Source organism: Zonotrichia leucophrys, unplaced genomic scaffold, assembly GCF_028769735.1.
Source record: "Zonotrichia leucophrys gambelii isolate GWCS_2022_RI unplaced genomic scaffold, RI_Zleu_2.0 Scaffold_128_129040, whole genome shotgun sequence".
Classification (NCBI taxonomy): domain Eukaryota; kingdom Metazoa; phylum Chordata; class Aves; order Passeriformes; family Passerellidae; genus Zonotrichia; species Zonotrichia leucophrys.
In genome coordinates, this window is record NW_026992333.1 from 1 (window position 1) to 20,744 (window position 20,744).

The 20,744-nt window shown below is 57.2% G+C and overlaps 3 protein-coding genes across 5 annotated transcripts in view; 1 reads left to right on the forward strand and 2 right to left on the reverse strand.

Moving 5' to 3' along the window:
- Positions 1-97: 97 nt before the first annotated feature.
- LOC135460925 (claudin-15-like) lies at positions 98-5,967 on the reverse strand (the record flags this gene model as incomplete). The annotated part of the gene is made up of 3 exons (XM_064737898.1): positions 5,670-5,967; positions 1,581-1,712; positions 98-179 (listed from the first exon to the last, which is right to left on the reverse strand). Coding segments are annotated over exons 1-3 (452 nt in total), but the record flags the coding sequence as incomplete, so codon positions are not given.
- Positions 5,968-8,693: 2,726 nt separating this feature from the next.
- FIS1 (fission, mitochondrial 1) lies at positions 8,694-13,820 on the reverse strand. Of its 2 annotated transcripts, XM_064737902.1 has the most exons (5): positions 13,733-13,820; positions 11,458-11,590; positions 10,931-11,007; positions 10,082-10,187; positions 8,694-9,017 (listed from the first exon to the last, which is right to left on the reverse strand). In XM_064737902.1, the coding sequence occupies exons 1-5, from the start codon at positions 13,775-13,777 to the stop codon at positions 8,929-8,931; spliced, it is 450 nt and encodes a 149-aa protein (XP_064593972.1). In that variant the 5' UTR covers positions 13,778-13,820; the 3' UTR covers positions 8,694-8,928. The 2 variants fall into 2 exon arrangements, with proteins under 2 accessions (XP_064593972.1, XP_064593971.1); XM_064737901.1 differs by lacking the exon at positions 10,082-10,187.
- A 21-nt stretch (positions 13,821-13,841) lies between these two features.
- The window catches only part of LOC135460926 (polyunsaturated fatty acid lipoxygenase ALOX15B-like), a 39,533-nt gene continuing 32,630 nt past the window's right edge, over positions 13,842-20,744 (forward strand). The window contains exons 1-3 of one of the 2 annotated variants that reach the window (XM_064737900.1): positions 13,842-14,116; positions 19,093-19,498; positions 20,442-20,537. In XM_064737900.1, coding sequence (XP_064593970.1) covers positions 13,970-14,116; positions 19,093-19,498; positions 20,442-20,537 — 649 coding nt within the window. In that variant the 5' untranslated portion in view covers positions 13,842-13,969. Of the gene's footprint in view, positions 14,117-16,506; positions 16,670-19,092; positions 19,499-20,441; positions 20,538-20,744 lie in introns of those variants that run through there. The other variant, XM_064737899.1, reaches the window with a different exon arrangement.

Sequence of the window (20,744 nt, forward strand, 5' to 3'; positions counted from 1 at the left end):
CCCAAAATCCCCCCAGGACCCCCCAAACCCCACCAGAAACCCCCCAAAATTTTCCCCAAATCCCAAAAAATCCCCCCAAAATCCCCCCCAGCCCCACCTGGTTCCCATCACGGAGGGGTCGAAAAATTCCTGAGCGGAGCCGAAGCCGAACCAGAGCGCGGAGCCGGCGGAGCAGAGCCCTGGGGGCACGGAAATGGGGAAAATTCACCCAAAAACGGCAAAAATCGGCACAGAAATGGCGAAAATCGCGAAAAAATGGCGAAAATCGAAAAAAAAATGGTGAAAATCGACCCAAAAATGGCAAAAATCGACACAAAAATGGTGAAAATCGACAAAAAAATGGCAAAAATCAACACAAATCTTCCCCAAATAAATCCTCCCAAATCCCCCCAAAATCCCTCACAAAGCCCCCCAAAATCGCTCCCAAACCCCTCCAAATTTCCTCAAAATCGCCCCAAATTTCCCTCAAATCCCCCAAATCCCTCCCAAAGCCCCCAAAATTCCTCCCAGAATTCCCCCAAGTCCCCCGAAAACCCCCAAAACCCCCCCAAAATTCCCCCAAATCCCCAAAATCCCCCCCAAATTCCCCCAAAAATCGTCAAAATCCCTCCCAAAACCCCCCAAATCCCCTCAAAATCCCCCCAAATCCCTCCCAAAATCCCCCAAAATCCCCCAAACTCCCTAAATTCCCCCAAACCCCCCCCAAACCCCCCCAAACCCCCCCAAAACCCCCCCAAAATCCCCCCAAAATTCCTCAAAATCCCTCCCAAAACCCCCCAAATCCCCCCAAAATCCCCAAATCCCCCCCAGAATTTCCCCAAACCTCCCCAAAACCCCAAATCCCCCAAAACCTCCCCAAAATCCCTCCCAAAATTCCTCCCAAATCCCCCCCAAACCTCCCCAAATCCCCTCTAAATCCCCCCAAAATTCCTCAAAATTCCCCCAAACCCCCAAGACCCCCCAAAATCCTTCCCCCACCCTCCCCCCACCCCTAAATCTCCCCAATATCCCTCCCAAACCCCCCCCAAATCCCTCCCAAGCCCCCCAAAACCCCTAAAATCCCCCAAAATCCCCCTCAAAACCCCCAAAATTCCTCCCAAATCCCCCCCAAACCTCCCCAAACCCCCCAAACCTCCCCAAAACCCCCTAAACCCCCCAAAATCCTGAAAATCCCTCCCAAACCCCCAAAATTCCCCCCAAATTCCCTCAAAATCCCCCAAAATTCCTCCCAAACCTCCCCAAATCCCCTCAAATCCCCCCCAAATCCCTCAAAATACCCCCAAATCTCCTCAAAACCCCCCAAATCCCCCCAAACTCCCTAAATTCCCCCAAACCTCCCCAAACCCCCTTGAATTCCCTCAAACTCCCCCCAAATTCCCCCCAAACCTCCCCAAAACCCCTAAAATCCCCCAAATCCCCCAATCCTCCCCCAAACCCTCCAAAACCCCTCCCAAACCTCCCCATAACCCCCCAAAATCCCCCCCAAACCCCTCCAAATCCCCCAAATCCCCTCAAAACCCCCCAAAATTCCCTCAAAATCCCTCCCAAACCCCCCCCACCCCCCCCAGCCCCTCCCCCACCTGCCAGCAGCAGCAGCGCCCCCCCCGCTGCCCGGGGGCCCTTTCGGGGTCCCGCGAGCCCCCCCAGGAGCCCCCCGAGAGCCCCCAGGGCCGCCCCCAGCACGGCCAGGGCGCGGCTGCCGTGCAGGTACCCTGGGAGAGGGGGAAAAAACGGTGTTAGGGACCCCAAAATCGACCGGAATCACCCCAAAATCACCCCGAAAATATCCCCAAAATCACCCCAAAAATATCCCCAAAATCACCCCAAAATCATCCCCAAAATCACCCCAAAAATATCCCAAAAATATCCCCAAAATCACCCCAAAATTATCCCAAAATCACCCCAAAATCACCCCGAAAATATCCCCAAATTACCCCAAAAATATCCCCAAAATCACCCCAAAAATATCCAAAAAATAGCCCCAAAAATGGCCTAAAATTAGCCCCAAAAATATCCCAAAAATATCCCAAAAATACCCCAAAATCACCCCAAAAATATCCCAAAATTATCCCAAAATCACCCCAAAAATATCCCAAAATCACCCCAAAAATATCCCAAAATCACCCCAAAAATATCCCCAAAATCACCCCAAAATCACCCCAAAAATATCCCAAAATCACCCCAAAAATATCCCAAAATTATCCCAAAAATATCCCCAAATCACCCCAAAAATATCGAAAATATAGCCCCAAAAATGGCCTAAAATAGCCCCAAAATCACCCCAAAAATATCCCCAAAATCACCCCAAAAATATCCCCAAAATCACCCCAAAAATATCGAAAATATAGCCCCAAAAATGGCCTAAAATTAGCCCCAAAATAGCCCCAAAATATCCCTAAAATAGCCCCAAAATATCTCAAAAATCTGCCCAAAAATAGCCCCAAAATCACCCCCAAAATATCCCAAAATCACCCCAAAAATATCCCCAAAATCATCCCAAAAATATCCCCAAATCACCCCAAAATCACCCCAAAAATATCCCCAAAATCACCCCGAAAATATCCCCAAAATCACCCCAAAAATATCCCAAAATTCCTCCAAAAATCCCCCAAAAATTCCCTTAAAAATTCCCCAAAATCTGCCCGTGGTGATCCACGGCAATGGGCCCACAAAGGTACCAAAAACACCCCAAAAATATCCTAAATAACCCCCAAAATATCCCTAAAATTACCCCCAAAATATCCCTAAAATACCCCCAAAACGAATCCAAAATATCCCCAAAAACAGCCCCAAAATAACCCGAAATACCCCCAAAGTATCCCTAAAACATCCCTAAAAATTGACCTAAAATAGCCCCAAAATACTCCAAAAAGATCCCTAAAATTATCCTAAAAATATCCCCCAAATAATTCAAAATATCCCCAGGGCGCGGCTGCCGTGCAGGTACCCTGGGAGAGGGGGAAAAAACGGTGTTAGGGACCCCAAAATCGACCGGAATCACCCCAAAATCACCCCAAAAATATCCCAAAATCACCCCAAAAATATCCCAAAATTATCCCAAAAATATCGAAAATATAGCCCCAAAAATGGCCTAAAATAGCCCCAAAATAGCCCCAAAATATCCCTAAAATAGCCCCAAAATATCTCAAAAATCTGCCCAAAAATAGCCCCAAAATCACCCCAAAAATATCGAAAATATAGCCCCAAAAATGGCCTAAAATTAGCCCCAAAAATATCCCAAAATCACCCCAAAAATATCCCCAAAATCACCCCAAAAATATCCCCAAAATCACCCCAAAAATATCCCAAAAATTATCCCAAAAATATCCCAAAATTATCCCAAAAATATCCCAAAATTTCTCCAAAAATATCCCCAAAATTTCCCAAAAATTTCCCAAAAATCTCCCAAAAAAATCCCCCCAAAAATCCCCAAATTCCCCCCAAACCCCCCTTTCTGTCACCCCTCAATGTCCCCTCAATGTCCCCAAGGTCACCCCAAGGTCACCCCAATGTCCCCAATGTCCCCAAGGTCACCCCAAGGTCACCTCAATGTCCCCAATCCCCCCAATGTCCCCCCAGTGTCCCCAATACCCCCAATGTCCCCCTGGGGTCCTCCCCACTGTCCCCAATGTCCCCTCCCTGTCCCCAATGTCCCCAATGTCCCCAATGTCCCCCCAATGTCCCCCCATGTCCTCAATGTCACCCTCAAGGTCACCCCAATGTCCCCACTGTCCCCAATGTCCCCCCAATGTCCCCAAGGTCACCCCAATGTCCCCAAGGTCACCTCAATGTCCCCTCAATGTCCCCAATGTCCCCAAGGTCACCTCAATGTCTCCAATGTCCCCACCCCCTCTTTGTCCCCAATGTCTCCCCTTCAAGGTCACCCCAAGGTCACCTCAATGTCCCCAATGTCCCCCCCCCCAATGTCCCCCCAATGTCCCCAAGGTCACTCCGATCCCCCCAATGTCCCCAATGTCCCTCAATGTCACCCCAATGTCACCCCAATGTCCCCCAATGTCCCCAATGTCCCCCACCCCCTCTTTGTCCCCAATGTCCCCAATGTCCCTCGATGTCCCCCAGTGTCCCCCCTCCCCCCGTCCCCGTGTCCCCTCCCTGTCCCTTCCTGTCCCCATCGCTGTCCCCTCACTGACGTCCCCATGTCCCCAATGTCCCCCTGTCCTTCCTGTCCCCCCCCCTCCTCATCCTGGCCCCGTCCTGCTGCTGACAATGTCCCCAATGTCCCCAATGTCCCCAATGTCCCCTCCCTGTCCCCAATGTCCCCTCAATGTCCCCCCAATGTCCCCAATCCTCCCCCTGTCCCCAATGTCCCCCCAACGTCCCCAATGTCCCCGCAATGTCCCCTCCCTGTCCCCAATGTCCCCAATGTTCCCAATGTCCCCAATGTCCCCTCTCTGTCCCCAATGCCCCCCATGCCTCCAATGTCTTCAATGTCCCCAATGTCCCCTCCCTGTCCCCAATGTCCCCTGTCCCCAATGTCCCCAATGTCCCCAATATCCCCCCAACATCTCCAATGTCCCCAATCCCCCCAATGTCCCCCAATGTCCCCAATGTCCCCCAATGTCCCCCAATGCCTTCAATGTCCCCTCCCTGTCCCCAATGTCCCCCTGTCCCCAATCCCCCCAATGTCCCCTCAGTGTCCCCAATGTCACCCCCAAGGTCACTCCAAGGTCACTCCTAGGTCCCCAATGTCCCCAATCCACCAATCCCCCCAACACCCCCAATGTCCCAATGTCCCCCAATGTCCCAATGCCCCTGATGTCCCCAACCCCCCAATCCCCTCACTGTCCCCAATGTCCCCAATCCCCCCAACACCCCCAATGTCCCCAATGTCCCCAAGGTACCGGGCAGGGTGACAAGGGACAGCAGCGGCACGCAGGACATGACCCCAATGTCCCCAATCCCCCCATTGTCCCCAATGTCCCCAATGTCCCAAGTCCCCCAATGTCCCCAATGTCCCCAATCCCCCCAACACCCCCAATGTCCCCAATATTCCCCAATGTCCCCATTGTCCCCAATCCTCCCAACACCCCCAATGTCCCCAACTCCCCCAATGTCCCATTGTCCCCAATGTCCCCAGTGTCCCCAATGTCCCCAATGTCCCCCAATGTCCCCAATCCCCCCAATCCCCCAATGTCCCAATGCCCCCAATCCCCCAATGTCCCCAATCCCCCAATGTCCCCAATCCCCTCACTGTCCCCTCTGTCCCCAATGTCCCCAACACCCCAATGTCCCCAATGTCCCCACTGTCCCCAACCCCCCCATTGTCCCCAGTGTCCCCACTGTCCCCAATGTCCCCAACCCCCCCAATGTCCCCACTGTCCCCAACGTCCCCAACCCCCCAATGTCCCCAATCCCCCCAATCCCCCAATGTCCCCACTGTCCCCAATCCCCCCGATGTCCCCATACCGGGCAGGGTGACGAGTGACAGCAGCGGCACGCAGGACATGACCCCGCTGTCCCCAATGTCCCCAATGTCCCCAATGTCCCCAACGTCCCCAATGTCCCGAACACCCCCCCATTGTCCCCAATGTCTCCAATGTCCCCATTGTCCCCAATGCCCCAACCCTCCCAATGTCCCAATGTCCCCCAATGTCCCCACCCCCCCAATGTCCCCAATGTCCCAAATCCCCCCAATGTCCCCAAGGTACCGGGCAGGGTGACGAGTGACAGCAGCGGCACGCAGGACATGACCCCGCTGGCGTCGGTGCCGCAGTCGGCCCACAGGCCGCGGGTGACAATGACAGCGGTGACAGCGCTGGTCTGGCCCCCGCCCATCCCCCACACGCCCGCGGCCACCGCGGCCACCAGGAGCCCCCAGCCGGACACGGCCACGGCCACCGCGGCCAGCGCGGCCACCGGCGCCTGGGGACACGCGGCCGGCGCCATCGGGGACACCGGGGACACCGGGGACACCGGGAGCGCTGGTCAGTGGTGGTCACTGGTGGTCACTGGTGGTGATGGTCACTGGTGGTCACTGGTGGTCACTGGTGGTGATGGTGGCACTGGTCAGTGGTCACTGATGGTCACTGATGGCACTGATGGCACTGATGGTCACTGATGGTCACTGGTGGCACTGGTGGTGATGGTGGCACTGGGCAGTGGTCACTGGTGGTCACTGATGGCACTGGTGGTGATGGTGGCACTGGGCAGTGGTCACTGGTGGCACTGGTGGTCACTGGTGGTGATGGTCACTACTGGTGGTGGTCACTCGTGGTCACTGGTGGCACTAGGAGCACTGGTCTGCAGTCAGTGGTCAGTGGTCACTGGTGGTGATGGTGGCACTGGTCAGTGGTCACTGCTGGTGATGGTCACTGGTGGTGATGGTCACTGGTGGTCACTGGTGGCACTGGTCAGTGGTCACTGGTGGTGATGGTCACTGATGGTCACTGGTGGTCAGTGGTGGTCACTGGTGGTCACTGGTGGTGATGGTCAGCGGTCACTGGTGGCACTGGTGGCACTGGTGGTCACTGGTGGTGATGGTCACTGGTGGTCACTGGTGGCACTAGGAGCACTGGTCAGTGGTCACTGGTGGTGATGGTCACTGGTGGTGATGGTCACTGGTCACTGGTCACTGGTGGTCACTGATGGTCACTGCTGGTGATGGTCACTGGTGGTCACTGGTCACTGGTGGCAATGGGAGTGCTGGTCAGTGGTCACTGATGGTCACTGGTGGTCACTGGTGGTGATGGTGGCACTGGGCAGTGGTCACTGGTGGTCACTGATGGCACTTATGGCCACTGATGGTCACTGGTGGCAATGGGAGTGCTGGTCAGTGGTCACCGATGGTCACTGGTGGTCACAGGTGGTCACTTATGGTGATGGTCACTAGTGGCACTGGTCACTGGTCACAGGTGGTGATCGTCACTGGTCACAGTGGTCTCTTATGGTGATGGTCACTGGTGGCACTGGTGGTGATGGTCACTGGTGGCAATAGAGTGCTGGTCAGTGGTCACTGATGGTCACTGGTGGCCACTGGTCACTGGTGGCAATGGGAGTGCTGGTCAGTGGTCACTGATGGTCACTGGTGTCACTGGTGTCACTGGTGGCACTGGTGTCCAGCACTGGTCAGCGCCATAGGGTCAGGATGTCACTGATGTCCAGCTGGGATGTCACTGCTGTCACTGGTTTGTACTGGTGTCCAGCACTGGTTTAACTGGTTTGTACTGGTGTCCGGCACTGGTGTCACTGGTGTCACTGGTGTCCCCGCTGTCCGGCACTGGTTTAACTGGTGGCACTGGTGTCCAGCACTGGTCACTGCTGTCACTGGTGTCCAGCTGGGATGTCACTGGTGGCACTGGTGTCACTGGTCAGCACTGTCCACTCAGGATGTCACTGGTGTCCCCGCTGTCCGGCACGGGTTTAACTGGTTTGTACTGGTGTCCAGCACTGGTGTCACTGCTGTCCCCACTGGCCGGCACTGGTCACTGTGTCACTGGTGTCCGGCACTGGTCACTGCTGTCCAGCACTGGTTTAACTGGTTTGTACTGGTGTCCAGCACTGGTCACTGCTGTCCGGCACTGGTCACTCTGTCCCTGCTGTCCGGCACTGGTTTAACTGGTTTGTACTGGTGTCCAGCACTGGTCACTGCTGTCCGGCACTGGTTTAACTGGTGTCCCCACTGTCCGGCACTGGTTTAACTGGTTTGTACTGGTGTCCAGCACTGGTCACTGCTGTCACTGGTGTCCAGCTGGGATGTCACTGGTGGCACTGGTGTCACTGGTCAGCAGTGTCCAGTCAGGATGCCCTGGTTTAACTGGTGTCCCCGGTGTCTGGCACTGGTTTAACTGTTTTGCACTGGTGTCCAGCACTGGTCACTGTTGTCCAGCACTGGTTTAACTGGTGTCCCCGCTGTCCGGCACTGGTTTAACTGGTGTCCCCGCTGTCCGGCACTGGTCACTCTGTCCCCGCTGTCCGGCACTGGTTTAACTGGTGTCCCTGCTGTCCAGCACTGGTCACTGCTGTCCGGCACTGGTCACTCTGTCCCCGCTGTCCGGCACTGGTTTAACTGGTTGGCACTGGTGTCCAGCACTGGTCACTCTGTCCCCGCTGTCCGGCACTGGTTTAACTGGTGTCCCCGATGTCCGGCACTGGTCACTCCGGAGGGGCGTGGCCGGAGTTTGGGGGGGGGGGGTGTCCCCTCCATTCCCCCCCCCCCGCCCCTCCCCCCAGGAAGGAACCAGGTGTGTCCGGAGCCGCCCCTCCCCCCCCTTCCTGCCCCCGCCCCTCCCCCCTTCCTGCCCCAGCCCCTCCCCCCTTCCTGTGACGTAATCGGGGGGGAGGGACCCCAAAAACCGCGGGAGGGGGGGGCTGAGGGGGCTCAGGTGACATTTGGGGACACTTGGGGGGGGCTCAGGTGACATTTGGGGACACTTGGGGGGGTCCAAGTGACATTTGGGGACACTCAGAGGGGTTCAGGTGGCTCTGGGGACATTTGAGGGGGTCCTGGGGGAGCTCAGGTGACATTTGGGGACACTTGGGGTGCCCAGGTGACATTTGGGGGACTCAGGTGACATTTGGGGACATTTGGGGGGGTCCAAGTGACATTTGGGGGGTGCCCAGGTGACATTTGGGGGGCTCAGGTGACATTTGGGGACATTTGGGGGGTGCCCAGGTGACATTTGGGGCTTGCCACGTGACCCCATCCCCGCCCCTCCCCCTCAGTGACGTCACTCCCGGCGCCCAATCAGGTTTATTTACATCGGGGAGGGGGGGGGGAAAGGGGGAGGGGTTGGGGGACACCCCAAGGCACTGGGGGGGAGGGGCGGCTCTGACGTCAACGCGAATCATGACGTCACCGCGAGCCATGACGTCACCGCGGGCCATGACGCCACTCCGCCGCACCCTGACGTAATCTCCGCGGCGTCATCGCGCAGGCCCCGCCCCCTCACCGGGGAGGGGGGGGCGTGGTCAGTTCCGGGCGCGCGCGATGGCCACGCCCAGCAGCCCGGCCACGCCCATGACCACGCCCCCAACGATGGCCGCGCCCACCAGGCCGTCTGTGGGGGGGGACAGAGGGGACAATGGGGGACAATGGGGGGACAATGGGGACAATGGGGACAATGGGGACAATGGGTCAATAGGGGGACAATGGGGTCAATAGGGGGATAATGGGTGACAATGGAGGGGACAATGGGGGGACAATGGGGGGGACAATGGGGGGACAATGGGGGGACAATGTGGGGACAATGGGGGGACATTGGGGGGACAATGGGGACAATGGGGACACCATGGGGACAATGGGGGGACAATGGGGACAATGGGGGACACAATGGGGACAATGGGGGACAATGGGGGGACAGAGGGGACAATGGGGACAATGGGGACACAATGGGGACAATGGGGGGACAATGGGGGGCAATGGGGACCATGGGGGGGACAATGGAGACATTGGGGGACAATGGGGGGACACAATGGTGACAATGGGGGGGACAATGGGGACAATGGGGAGACAATGGGGGATAATGGGAGACAATGGGGGGACAATGGGGGGACAATGGGGACACTGAGGGGACAATGGGGGGACAGAGGGGACAATGGGGACAATGGGGACAATGGGGACAATGGGGACAATGGGGGGACAATGGGGACAATGTCAGCACCTGGGGGGGCTTTGGCACCTCCCAATGTCCCCAATCCCCCCAATGTCCCCAATGTCCCCAATGCCCCCAATCACCCCCAATGTCCCCATTGTCCCCACTGTCCTCAATGTCCCGCAGTGTCCCCAAATGTCCCCAATCCCATTTTCCCAATTTTTTCCCATTTTTCCCCATTTATGCTCAATGTCCCCAATGTCCCCAATCCCCCCAATGTCCCCATTGTCCCCCATGTCCCCAATGTCCCAAATCCCCCAATGTCCCAATCCCCCCAATGTCCCCATTGACCCCATGTCCCCAATGTCCCATTGACCCCAATGTCCCCATTGACCCCCATGTCCCCATTGACCCCAATGTCCCCAATCCCCCCCATGTCCCCATTGACCCCCATGTCCCCAATGTCCCCATTGTCCCCAATGTCCCCAATCCCCCCCATGTCCCCATGGATGTCCCCAGTGTCCCCTCACCCCTCCTCAGGCGGCTCCGGACGCGGCTCCGCAGTCTCAGCACCTGCGCGTTCTGCGGCTCGGCCACCAGGAGGCGCTCGAGGTGCTCCAGGGCGCGCTCGTACTCCTGAGGGGACACGTGTGTCACCTGGGTGTCACCTGTGTCACCTGTGTGTCACCTGTGTGTCACCTGTGTCACCTGTGTGTCACCTGGGTGTCACCTGTGTCCCCCTCTCCCTCGTTCCAGGTGTGCCAGCAGCTCTGTCACTCCCGTGGGGACATTGGGGACAGACCCTGTGCCCCCACCATGTCCCAACAATGTCCCCAATGTCCCCATTGATGTCCCCAATGTCCCCAATGTCCCCTCAATGTCCTCAGTGTCCCAAACCTCCCCAATGCCCCAATGTCCCCATTGTCCCCTCATTGTCCCCAATGTCCCCTCAGTGTCCCCATAACCCACAATCCCCTTCAATCCCCCCAGTGTCCCCAATGTCCCCACTGTGTCCCCTCATTGTCCCCAATGCCCCCAATGTCCCCATGTCCCCCTCACTGCCCCCAATGTCCCCAATCCCCCAATATCCCAGTGTTCCCCCAATGTCCCCAGCATCCCCTCAATGTCCCCAATGTCCCCTCTGTCCCCAGTGTCCCCAATGTCCCCTCTGTCCCCAATGTCCCCAATGTCCCCACTGTCCCCAATGTCCCCTCTGTCCCCACTGTCCCCAATGTCCCCTCAATGTCCCCAATGTCCCCTCTGTCCCCAATGTCCCCTCTGTCCCCAGTGTCCCCAATGTCCCCTCTGTCCCCAATGTCCCCAATGTCCCCCCTGTCCCCAGTGTCCCCAATGTCCCCCAGTGTCCCCAATGTCCCCACCTTGAGCCGGTAGCAGCCCAGGGCCAGGTAGAACAGGACGTCTCGCTGCTCCTCCGGGGGGGTCTCGGGCAGCAGCTCTGGGGACCCCAAAAACATCAAAGATTCACCCCAAAATTTACCCAAAAAACACCAAATCCCAAAGAACCACCCCAAAACTGCCCCAGGAACACCAAAATCCCAAAGAGTCACCCCAAAACTGCCACCAAAACACCCCAGGGACCCCAAAACCACAAAGAGTCACCCCAAAACTGCAGCCCCCGCCCCTTTGTTTAGCCCCGCCCCTTGGTTTAGCCCCGCCCACCCCTCAGGCCGTGTCCTCCCACTACCAGAGCAGACCCCGCCCCTTTGTTTAGCCCCGCCCCTTGGTTTAGCCCCGCCCACCCCTCGGGCCGTGTCCTCCCGGTACCAGAACAGGCCACGCCCCTTTTGTTTAGCCCCTCCCCTTCTCTTAGCCCCGCCCACCCCTCAGGCCGTGACCTCCCGGTACCGTAGCAGGCCCCGCCCCTTTTTAAAGCCCCGCCCCTCACCGGAGAGCAGCGCCACCCCTCGGGCCGTGTCCTCCCGGTACCGGCTCCGCACCAGGCCCCAGCCGTACTCGAAGCGGCACTGCCGGGACGGCGCCCCCTGCTGGAGCTCGGCCGCGTAGCGACGCTCCAGCGCCTGCGCACAACGAGACAAGGGATGGGGGGGGACTGGGAGCACTGGGAATGGCACTGGGTGTTACTGGGAGCACTGGGAGGGTACTGGGAGCACTGGGAATGGCACTGGGTGATACTGGGAGCACTGGGAGGGTACTGGGAGCATTGGGAATGGCACTGGGTGTTACTGGGAGCACTGGGAGGACACTGGGAGCACTGGGATGAGGCACTGGGTGTTACTGGGAGCACTGGGAGGGTACTGGGAGCATTGGGAATGACACTGGGAGCACTGAGATGAGGCACTGGGTGTTACTGGGAGCACTGGGAAGGCACTGGGAGCACTGGGAATGGCACTGGGTGATACTGGGGGCACTGGGAATGAAACTGGGAGCACTGGGAATGGCACTGGGTGTTACTGGGAGAATTGGGAATGGCAGTGGGGGGTACTGGGAGCACTGGGAATGGCACTGGGAGCACTGGGATGAGTCCCACCGTGTTACTGGGAGCACTGGGAGGACACTGGGAGCACTGGGAATGGCACTGGGGTGATACTGGGGGCACTGGGAGGGTACTGGGAGCATTGGGAACACTGGGAGCACTGGGAATGGCACTGGGAGCACTGGGAGTGACTGGGGAAGATACTGGGAGTGATTGGGAGCACTGGGATGAGTCACTGGGTGTTACTGGGAGCACTGGGAGGATACTGGGAAGGGTTACTGGGAGCACTGGGATGAATCACTGGGTGTTACTGGGAACACTGGGAGGTTACTGGGAGCACTGGGGGGTTACTGGGAACACTGGGATGAGTCACTGGGTGTTACTGGGAACACTGGGAGGTTACTGGGAGCACTGGGGGTTACTGGGAGCACTGGGATGAATCACTGGGTGTTACTGGGAACACTGGGAGGTTACTGGGAGCACTGGGGGGGTTACTGGGAGCACTGGGATGAATCACTGGGTGATACTGGGAGCACTGGGAGGACACTGGGATAAGTAATTGGGGGTTACTGGGAGCACTGAGTGATACTGGGAGCACTGGGAGGATACTGGGAGGCACTGGGGGTTACTGGGAGCACTGGGAATGGCACTGGGTGAAACTGGGAGCACTGGGAATGGCACTGAGGGTTACTGGGAACACTGGGAGGTTACGGGGAGCACTGGGGGTTACTGGGAGCACTGGGAATGGCACTGGGGGTTACTGGGAGCACTGGGAGGACAGTGGGATAAGTAATTGGGGGTTACTGGGAGCACTGGGAATGGCACTGGGTGATACTGGGTGGCACTGGGAGGGTACTGGGAGCACTGGGAGTGACTGGGAAGGGTTACTGGGAACACTGGGGAGTCACTGGGTGTTACTGGGAACACTGGGAGGTTACTGGAAGCACTGGGATGAATCACTGGGTGTTACTGGGAACACTGGGAGGTTACTGGGAGCACTGGGGGGTTACTGGGAGCACTGGGATGAATCACTGGGTGTTACTGGGAACACTGGGAGGTTACTGGGAGCACTGGGGGGTTACTGGGAGCACTGGGATGAATCACTGGGTGTTACTGGGAGCACTGGGAGGACAGTGGGATAAGTAATTGGGGGTTACTGGGAGCACTGAGTGATACTGGGAGCACTGGGAGGATACTGGGAAGGCACTGGGGGTTACTGGGAGCACTGGGAATGGCACTGGGTGAAACTGGGAGCACTGGGAATGGCACTGGGGGTTACTGGGAGCACTGGGAGGATACTGGGAGCACTGGGATGAGTCCCTGGGGGTTACTGGGAGCACTGGGATGAGTCCCTGGGCCCTTACTGGGAGCACTGGGAGTTACTGGGAGGGGATTTATGGGCGTGGCTTATCAGAAGGGCGTGGTCATAAAAATGGGCGTGGCCAAAACGAGCGGAGCCCCCCAAGCCAAGACCCCCGAGGGTCCCGGAGGGGGGGGCGTGGCCAACCCAGATGGGGGCGTGGTCATCCAACCAAAAGGGGGCGTGGTCACATAGAGGGCGTGGCTACGTGAGGGCGAGTGGGAGTGGCCAACCCGGGCGGTTTCGGGGGCCGCAAAATGGGCGTGGCCGGGGGGGGCTCGCGGCACTCGGGGGGTCCAAGGGGGGTGGGCGTGGCTTCCCCAAAAGGGGGCGTGTCCACTCGCGGAGAGGGGGGCGTGGCCTCACCATCAGATCCTCCACCGCCACCACATCGTCGAACTCGGGGTCCATCGCACCCGGAAGCGCCGCCGGAAGTGAAGGCGGAAGTGACGGCTTAACCCCGCCCATCCCCACCCAACTTCACCGCCATTGGCCGCGCCTCACCGCGCCGCGCTCTCATTGGCCGGGCGGCGCGTGAGCCCCGCCGCCATTGGCTCCTCCCCGCGTCAATCACCGTGAGGGGAGAGCAGCACCGCCATTGCCATGGCCGCGTACCGGGTGCGGGTCCGCACCGGGAGCGCTCCCGGCGCCGGCACCAGCGACGCCATCGCCGTGACGCTCGTGGGGAGCCGCGGCAGCAGCGCCAAGACCGCGCTGGACCGCTGGGGACCCGACTTCCAATGCGGGGCGGTGAGAGACAGCGCGGGGAGCGGGCGGCTGAGGGGGCTGAGGGAGTTTGGGGACATTTTGGGGGTTTGGGGACATTTGAGGGAGTTTGGGGGATTTGGGGACATTTGAGGGAGTTTGGGGACATTTTGGGGGAGTTTGGGGCACATTTGGGGCGATTTGGGTACATTTGAGGGGGATTTAGGGATATTTGGGGACATTTGGGGGGGTCTGAAGACAATTAGGGGACATTTGGGGGGGATTTGGGGACATTTGGGGACTTTATGGGATGTTTCAAGGGATTTAGGGACACTTGGGGGGGATTTGGGGACATTTGAGGGAGTTTGGGACATTTTGGGGAATTTGGGGCGATTTGGGTGCATTTGAGGGGGATTTAGGGATATTTGGGGACATTTGGGGGGGGTCTGAAGACAATTAGGGGACATTTAGGGGGGATTTGGGGACATTTGGATGGGGTTGAGGGGATTTGGGGACATTTGGGGCATATTTGGGGACATTTGGGGACTTTAGGGGACGTTTCAAGGGATTTAGGGACACTTGGGGGGGATTTGGGGGACATTTGAGGGAGTTTGGGGACATTTTGGGGGGTTTGGGGCACATTTGGGGCGATTTGGGTGCCTTTGAGGGGGATTTAGGGATATTTGGAGACATTTGGGGGGGGTCTGAAGACAATTAGGGGACATTTAGGGGGGATTTGGGGACATTTGGATGGGGTTGAGAGGATTTGGGGACATTTGGGGACTTTACGGGATGTTTCAAGGGATTTTGGGGTTATTGAGGGGATTTGGGGACATTTTGGATACTGGAGAATTTGGGGACATTTGGGGACATTTGGGGACATTTGTGAGGGATTTGGGATTTGGGGACATTTGGGGAGGATTTGGGGACATTTTGGGGATTTTTGGGGACATTTGGGGGGGGATTTGGGGACATTTGAGGGGGATTCGAGGGGATTTGGGGGAGATTCGGTTGGATTTGGGGACATTTGAGGGAGATTTAAGGACACCTGGGGACATTTGGGGGATTTGGGGACATTTGGGGACGTTTCAAGGGATTTGGGGGACATTTGAGGGTGATTTGGGGATATTTTGTGGGGATTTGAGGAACATTTTGGGGACATTTTTGGGGACATTTGTGGTGGGCTCGATGTCCCAACCTCCCCTCCCCCCCCCAGAAGAACCCTGGCTGTCCCCAAATGTCCCCAAATGTCCCCAAAAAGGGGCTGGGGGGGGGGAGGGGGCAGCAGGTGACACTGCAGAGGTGGCAGCCAGGGCGTGGCCGGGCCAGGTGACAGCGCGTGGGTGGCCCTGGGGACACGATGGGGACACGAGGGTGGCGCCACCACGGCCACCGGGCGGGGCAGGGGACAATGGGGACACGGCGGGGGTGGCAGCGGTGACAAAATGGCGGGGACACAATGGTGACGCAATGGAGGGGACAAAATGGCGGGGACAGGGGTGACACAATGGTGGTGGCGATGGTGACACAGTGATGGTGACACAATGGAGGTGACAGTGGTGACAATGGTGACACAATGGAGGAGACAATGGTGACAGTGGTGACACAGTGATGGTGACAATGGTGACACAATGGAGGGGACAATGGTGACAGTGGTGACACAGCAATGGTGACAATGGTGACACAATGGAGGTGACAATGGTGACACAATGGAGGGGACAGTGGTGACAATGGTGACACAGTGATGGTGACAATGGTGACACAATGGAGGTGACAATGGTGACACAGCCATGGTGACAATGGTGACACAATGGTGGTGGTGACAATGGTGACACAGTGGAGGTGACAATGGTGACACAGCCATGGTGGCAATGGTGACACAATGGAGGGGACAAAATGGAGGTGACAATGGTGACAATGGTGACACAATGGAGGGGACAATGGTGACAATGGTGACACAATGATGGTGACAATGGTGACACAATGGTGGGCACAAGGGTGACACAATGGAGGTGACAATGGTGGCACAGTTATGGTGACAATGATGACAATGGTGACACAGTGATGGTGACAATGGTGACACAATGGAGGTGACAGTGGTGACACAGCCATGGTGACAATGGTGACACAGTGATGGTGACAATGGTGACACAATGGAGGTGACAATGGTGACACAATGGAGGTGACAGTGGTGACACAGTTATGGTGACAATGATGACAATGGTGACACAGCAATGGTGACAATGGTGACACAATGGAGGGGACAATGGTGACACAATGGAGGTGACAATGGTGACACAGTGATGGTGACAATGGTGACACAATGGAGGTGACAGCGGTGACACTGTGACAGTAACGGTGACAACGGTGACATTGTTCCCCAGAGGTGTCGGTGGTGGCAGTGGCACGGTGGCGGTGGTGGCACGGCGAGGTGACAGCGCTGGCACAATGGTGACGGTGGCCTGGTGGTGGTGGCAGCGGTGACAGCGGTGACACAGCGACGGTGACAGCGGTGACACTGCAGAGGTGACAGCGATGGCCTGGTGATGGTGACAGCGATGGCGACAATGGCGACACAGCGATGGTGGCACAATGAAGGTGACAATGATGGTGACAGTGGTGGCACAGCCATGGTGGCACAGCCATGGTGACAATGGTGGCACAGCCATGGTGACAATGGTGGCACAGCCATGGTGACACAGCCATGGTGACAGTGGTGGCACAGCCATGGTGACAATGGTGACACAGCCATGGTGACAATGGTGACACAGCCATGGTGACACAGCCATGGTGACAATGGTGACACAGCCATGGTGACACAGCCATGGTGACACAGCCGTGGTGACAATGGTGACACAGCCACGGTGACAATGGTGACACAGCCATGGTGACACAGCCGTGGTGACAATGGTGGCACAGCCATGGTGACAGTGGTGACACAGCCATGGTGACACATCCATGGTGACAATGGTGACACAGTCATGGTGACACAGCCATGGTGACAATGGTGGCACAGCCATGGTGACACAGCCATGGTGACACAGCCATGGTGACAACGGTGACACAGCCATGGTGGCAGTGGTGGCACAGCCATGGTGACACAGCCACGGTGACAGCGGTGACACATCCATGGTGACAATGGTGGCACAGCCATGGTGACAGTGGTGACACAGCCATGGTGACACAGCCATGGTGACAATGGTGACACATCCATGGTGACAGAGCCATGGTGAAAATGGTGACCCAGCCATGGTGACAATGGTGGCACAGCCATGGTGACAATGGTGACACAGGCATGGTGACACATCCATGGTGACACAGGCATGGTGACAATGGTGGCACAGCCATGGTGACACAGCCATGGTGACAATGGTGGCACAGCCATGGTGACACAGCCATGGTGACAACGGTGGGACAGGTGACACTGTGTTGTCCCCATGCAGGTGACAGAGTACCGTGTCCCTGTCCCCCGTCCCCTGGGGCGCCTCCTGCTGCTCCAGGTGCACAGTGACAGTGACACAGGTGACACAATGGCATTCACACAGGTGACACAATGAGAGTGACACAGTGACAATGTCCCCAATGACAGTGACACAGGTGACACAGATGACATAGGTGACAGTGACACAGGTGACACAATGGCATTCACACAGGTGATACAGGTGACACAGCAACAGTGACACAGTGACAGTGACACAGGTGACACAGTGGCATTCACACAGGTGACACAATGAGAGTGACACAGTGACAATGTCCCCAATGACAGTGACACAGGTGACACAGATGACACAGATGACATAGGTGACAGTGACACAGGTGACACAATGGCATTCACACAGGTGACACAGGTGACACAATGAGAGTGACATAGGTGATACAGGTGATACAGTGACAGTGACACAGCTGGCACAGGTGACAGGTGACACAGGTGACACAGTGACAGTGACACAGGTGACACCATGACCGTGACAGGGACACAGTGACAATGTCCCCAATGACAGTCACACAGGTGACACAGGTGACACCATGGCATTCACATAGGTGACACAGGTGACATAGTGACAGTGACACAGGTGACACCATGACCATGACAGTGACAGTGACACAGTGACAATGTCCCCAATGACAGTCACACAGGTGACACAATGAGAGTGACACAGGTGATACAGTGACAGTGACACAGGAGACACAACAACAGTGACAGTGACACAGGTGACACCATGACCATGACAGTGACAGTGACACAGTGACAATGTCCCCAATGACAGTGACACAGGTGACACATGTGACACAATGACAGTCACACAGGTGACACCATGAGAGTGACACAGGTGATACAGTGACAGTGACACAGGAGACACAATGGCATTCACACAGATGACACAGGTGACACAATGAGAGTGACACAGTGACAATGTCCCCAATGACAGTGACACAGGTGACACAGATGACACAATGGCATTCACACAGGGACACAATGAGAGTGACACAGTGACAACGTCTCCAATGACAGTGACACAGGTGACACAATGGCATTCACACGGGTGACACAGGTGACACAGTGACAGTGACACAGGTGACACCATGACAGTGACACAGTGACCCTGTCCCCAATGACAGTCACACAGGTGACACAGGTGATACAATGGTATTCACACAGGTGACAGAGGTGACACAGTGACACAGTGACAGTGACACAGGTGACACAGGTGACACTGTGTTGTCCCCATGCAGGTGACAGAGTACCGTGTCCCTGTCCCCCGTCCCCTCGGGCGCCTCCTGCTGCTCCAGGTGCACAGTGACAGTGACACAGTGACACAATGACAGTGACACAGGTGACACAGTGACAGGTTACACAGGTGACACTGTTGTTGTCCCCACGCAGGTGACAGAGTACCGTGTCCCTGTCCCCCGTCCCCTCGGGCGCCTCCTGCTGCTCCAGGTGCACAGTGACAGTGACACAGGTGACACAGTGACAGTGACACAGGTGACACAGGTGACACTGTGTTGTCCCCATGCAGGTGACAGAGTACCGTGTCCCTGTCCCCCGTCCCCTGGGGCGCCTCCTGCTGCTCCAGGTGCACAAGGGGCCCTGCGGGGGCCTCCCCGAGAGCTCCTGGTACCTGGAGAGCGTCACCGTCACCGTGTGGGGACAGCGCGGGGACACCGCCGGGGACACAGCCGGGGACAGCCCCGACACCTCGGACAGCGAGGACAGCGCTGGGGACAGCGAGGACGAAGAGGAGGAGGAGGAGGAGGAGGAGGAGGAGGAAGAGGAGGAGGGGACAGGTGACAGCGAGGAGGAGGGGACAGGTGACACCTTGGAGGAGGAGCCGGAGGAGGAAGAGGAGGAGGAGCCAGAGGAGGAGGAGGAGGAGCCAGAGGATGGCACAGGTGACAGCGGTGACGTCGGTGATGACAGTGAAGGTGAGGGCACAGGTGACACTGTGATGGCACAGGTGATGTCACACCTACAGGTGACACTGTGAGGGCACAGGTGACACTGTGGTGGCACAGGTGACACTGTGATGGCACAGGTGATGTCACACCTACAGGTGACATTGTGATGGCACAGGTGACACTGATGGCACAGGTGACATTGTGATGGCACAGGTGATGTCACACTTACAGGTGACACTGTGATGGCACAGGTGACACTGATGGCACAGGTGACACTGAGGGCACAGGTGACATTGTGATGGCACAGGTGATGTCACACCTACAGGTGACACTGTGATGGCACAGGTGACACTGATAGCACAGGTGACACTGAGGGCACAGGTGACACTGATGGCACAGGTGACACTGATGGCACAGGTGACACTGTGATGGCACAGGTGACACTGATGGCACAGGTGACACTGTGATGGCACAGGTGACACTGAGGGCACAGGTGACACTGATGGCACAGGTGATGTCACCCCTACAGGTGACACTGTGATGGCACAGGTGACACTGATGGCACAGGTGACACTGTGATGGCACAGGTGACACTGTGATGGCACAGGTGATGTCACCCCTACAGGTGACACTGTGAGGGCACAGGTGACGTCACCTACAGGTGACACTGGTAGCACAGGTGACACTGATGGCACAAGTGACATCACCCCCAGGTGACACCTGTGCCAGTAGAGGTGACATCACACACCTGTGCCAATAGAGGTGACATCACAAACAGGTGACGTCACACACCTGTGCCAGTAGAGGTGACGTCACACACCTGTGCCAGTAGAGGTGACATCAGACACCTGTGCCTGTAGAGGTGACATCACACACCTGTGCCAATAGAGGTGACATCACAAACAGGTGACGTCACACACCTGTGCCAGTAGAGGTGACGTCACCCCTGGGTGACCCCGTGTCCCCGCAGGTGACCCCGATGACGTCACTCACCTGGGCCCCTTCCACTTCCCGTGCTATCGATGGCTGGAGGGGTTCGGCACCTGGGAGCTGCCCGAGGGCACAGGTGGGGACACACCTGGGGACATTGGGGACACACCTGGGGACACACCTGGGGACATTGGGGACACACCTGGGACACACCGGGGACACACCTGGGGAGATTGAGGACACACCTGGGGAGATTGAGGACACACCTGGGACACACCTGGGGATATTGGGGACATTGAGGACAGGTGGGGACATTGGGGACACACCTGGGGACATTGGGGAC

Excerpts from the sequence above, each read along its gene's own strand:
- FIS1 (XM_064737901.1), bottom strand. The coding sequence starts at position 13,777 with ATGGACCCCGAGTTCGACGATGTGGTGGCGGTGGAGGATCTGATG. Across the intron at positions 11,591-13,732 it reads TGGCGGTGGAGGATCTGATG|GCGCTGGAGCGTCGCTACGC; the intron begins GTGAGGCCACGC and ends CGTTGTGCGCAG. Across the intron at positions 11,008-11,457 it reads AGGGGTGGCGCTGCTCTCCG|AGCTGCTGCCCGAGACCCCC; the intron begins GTGAGGGGCGGG and ends TGGGGTCCCCAG.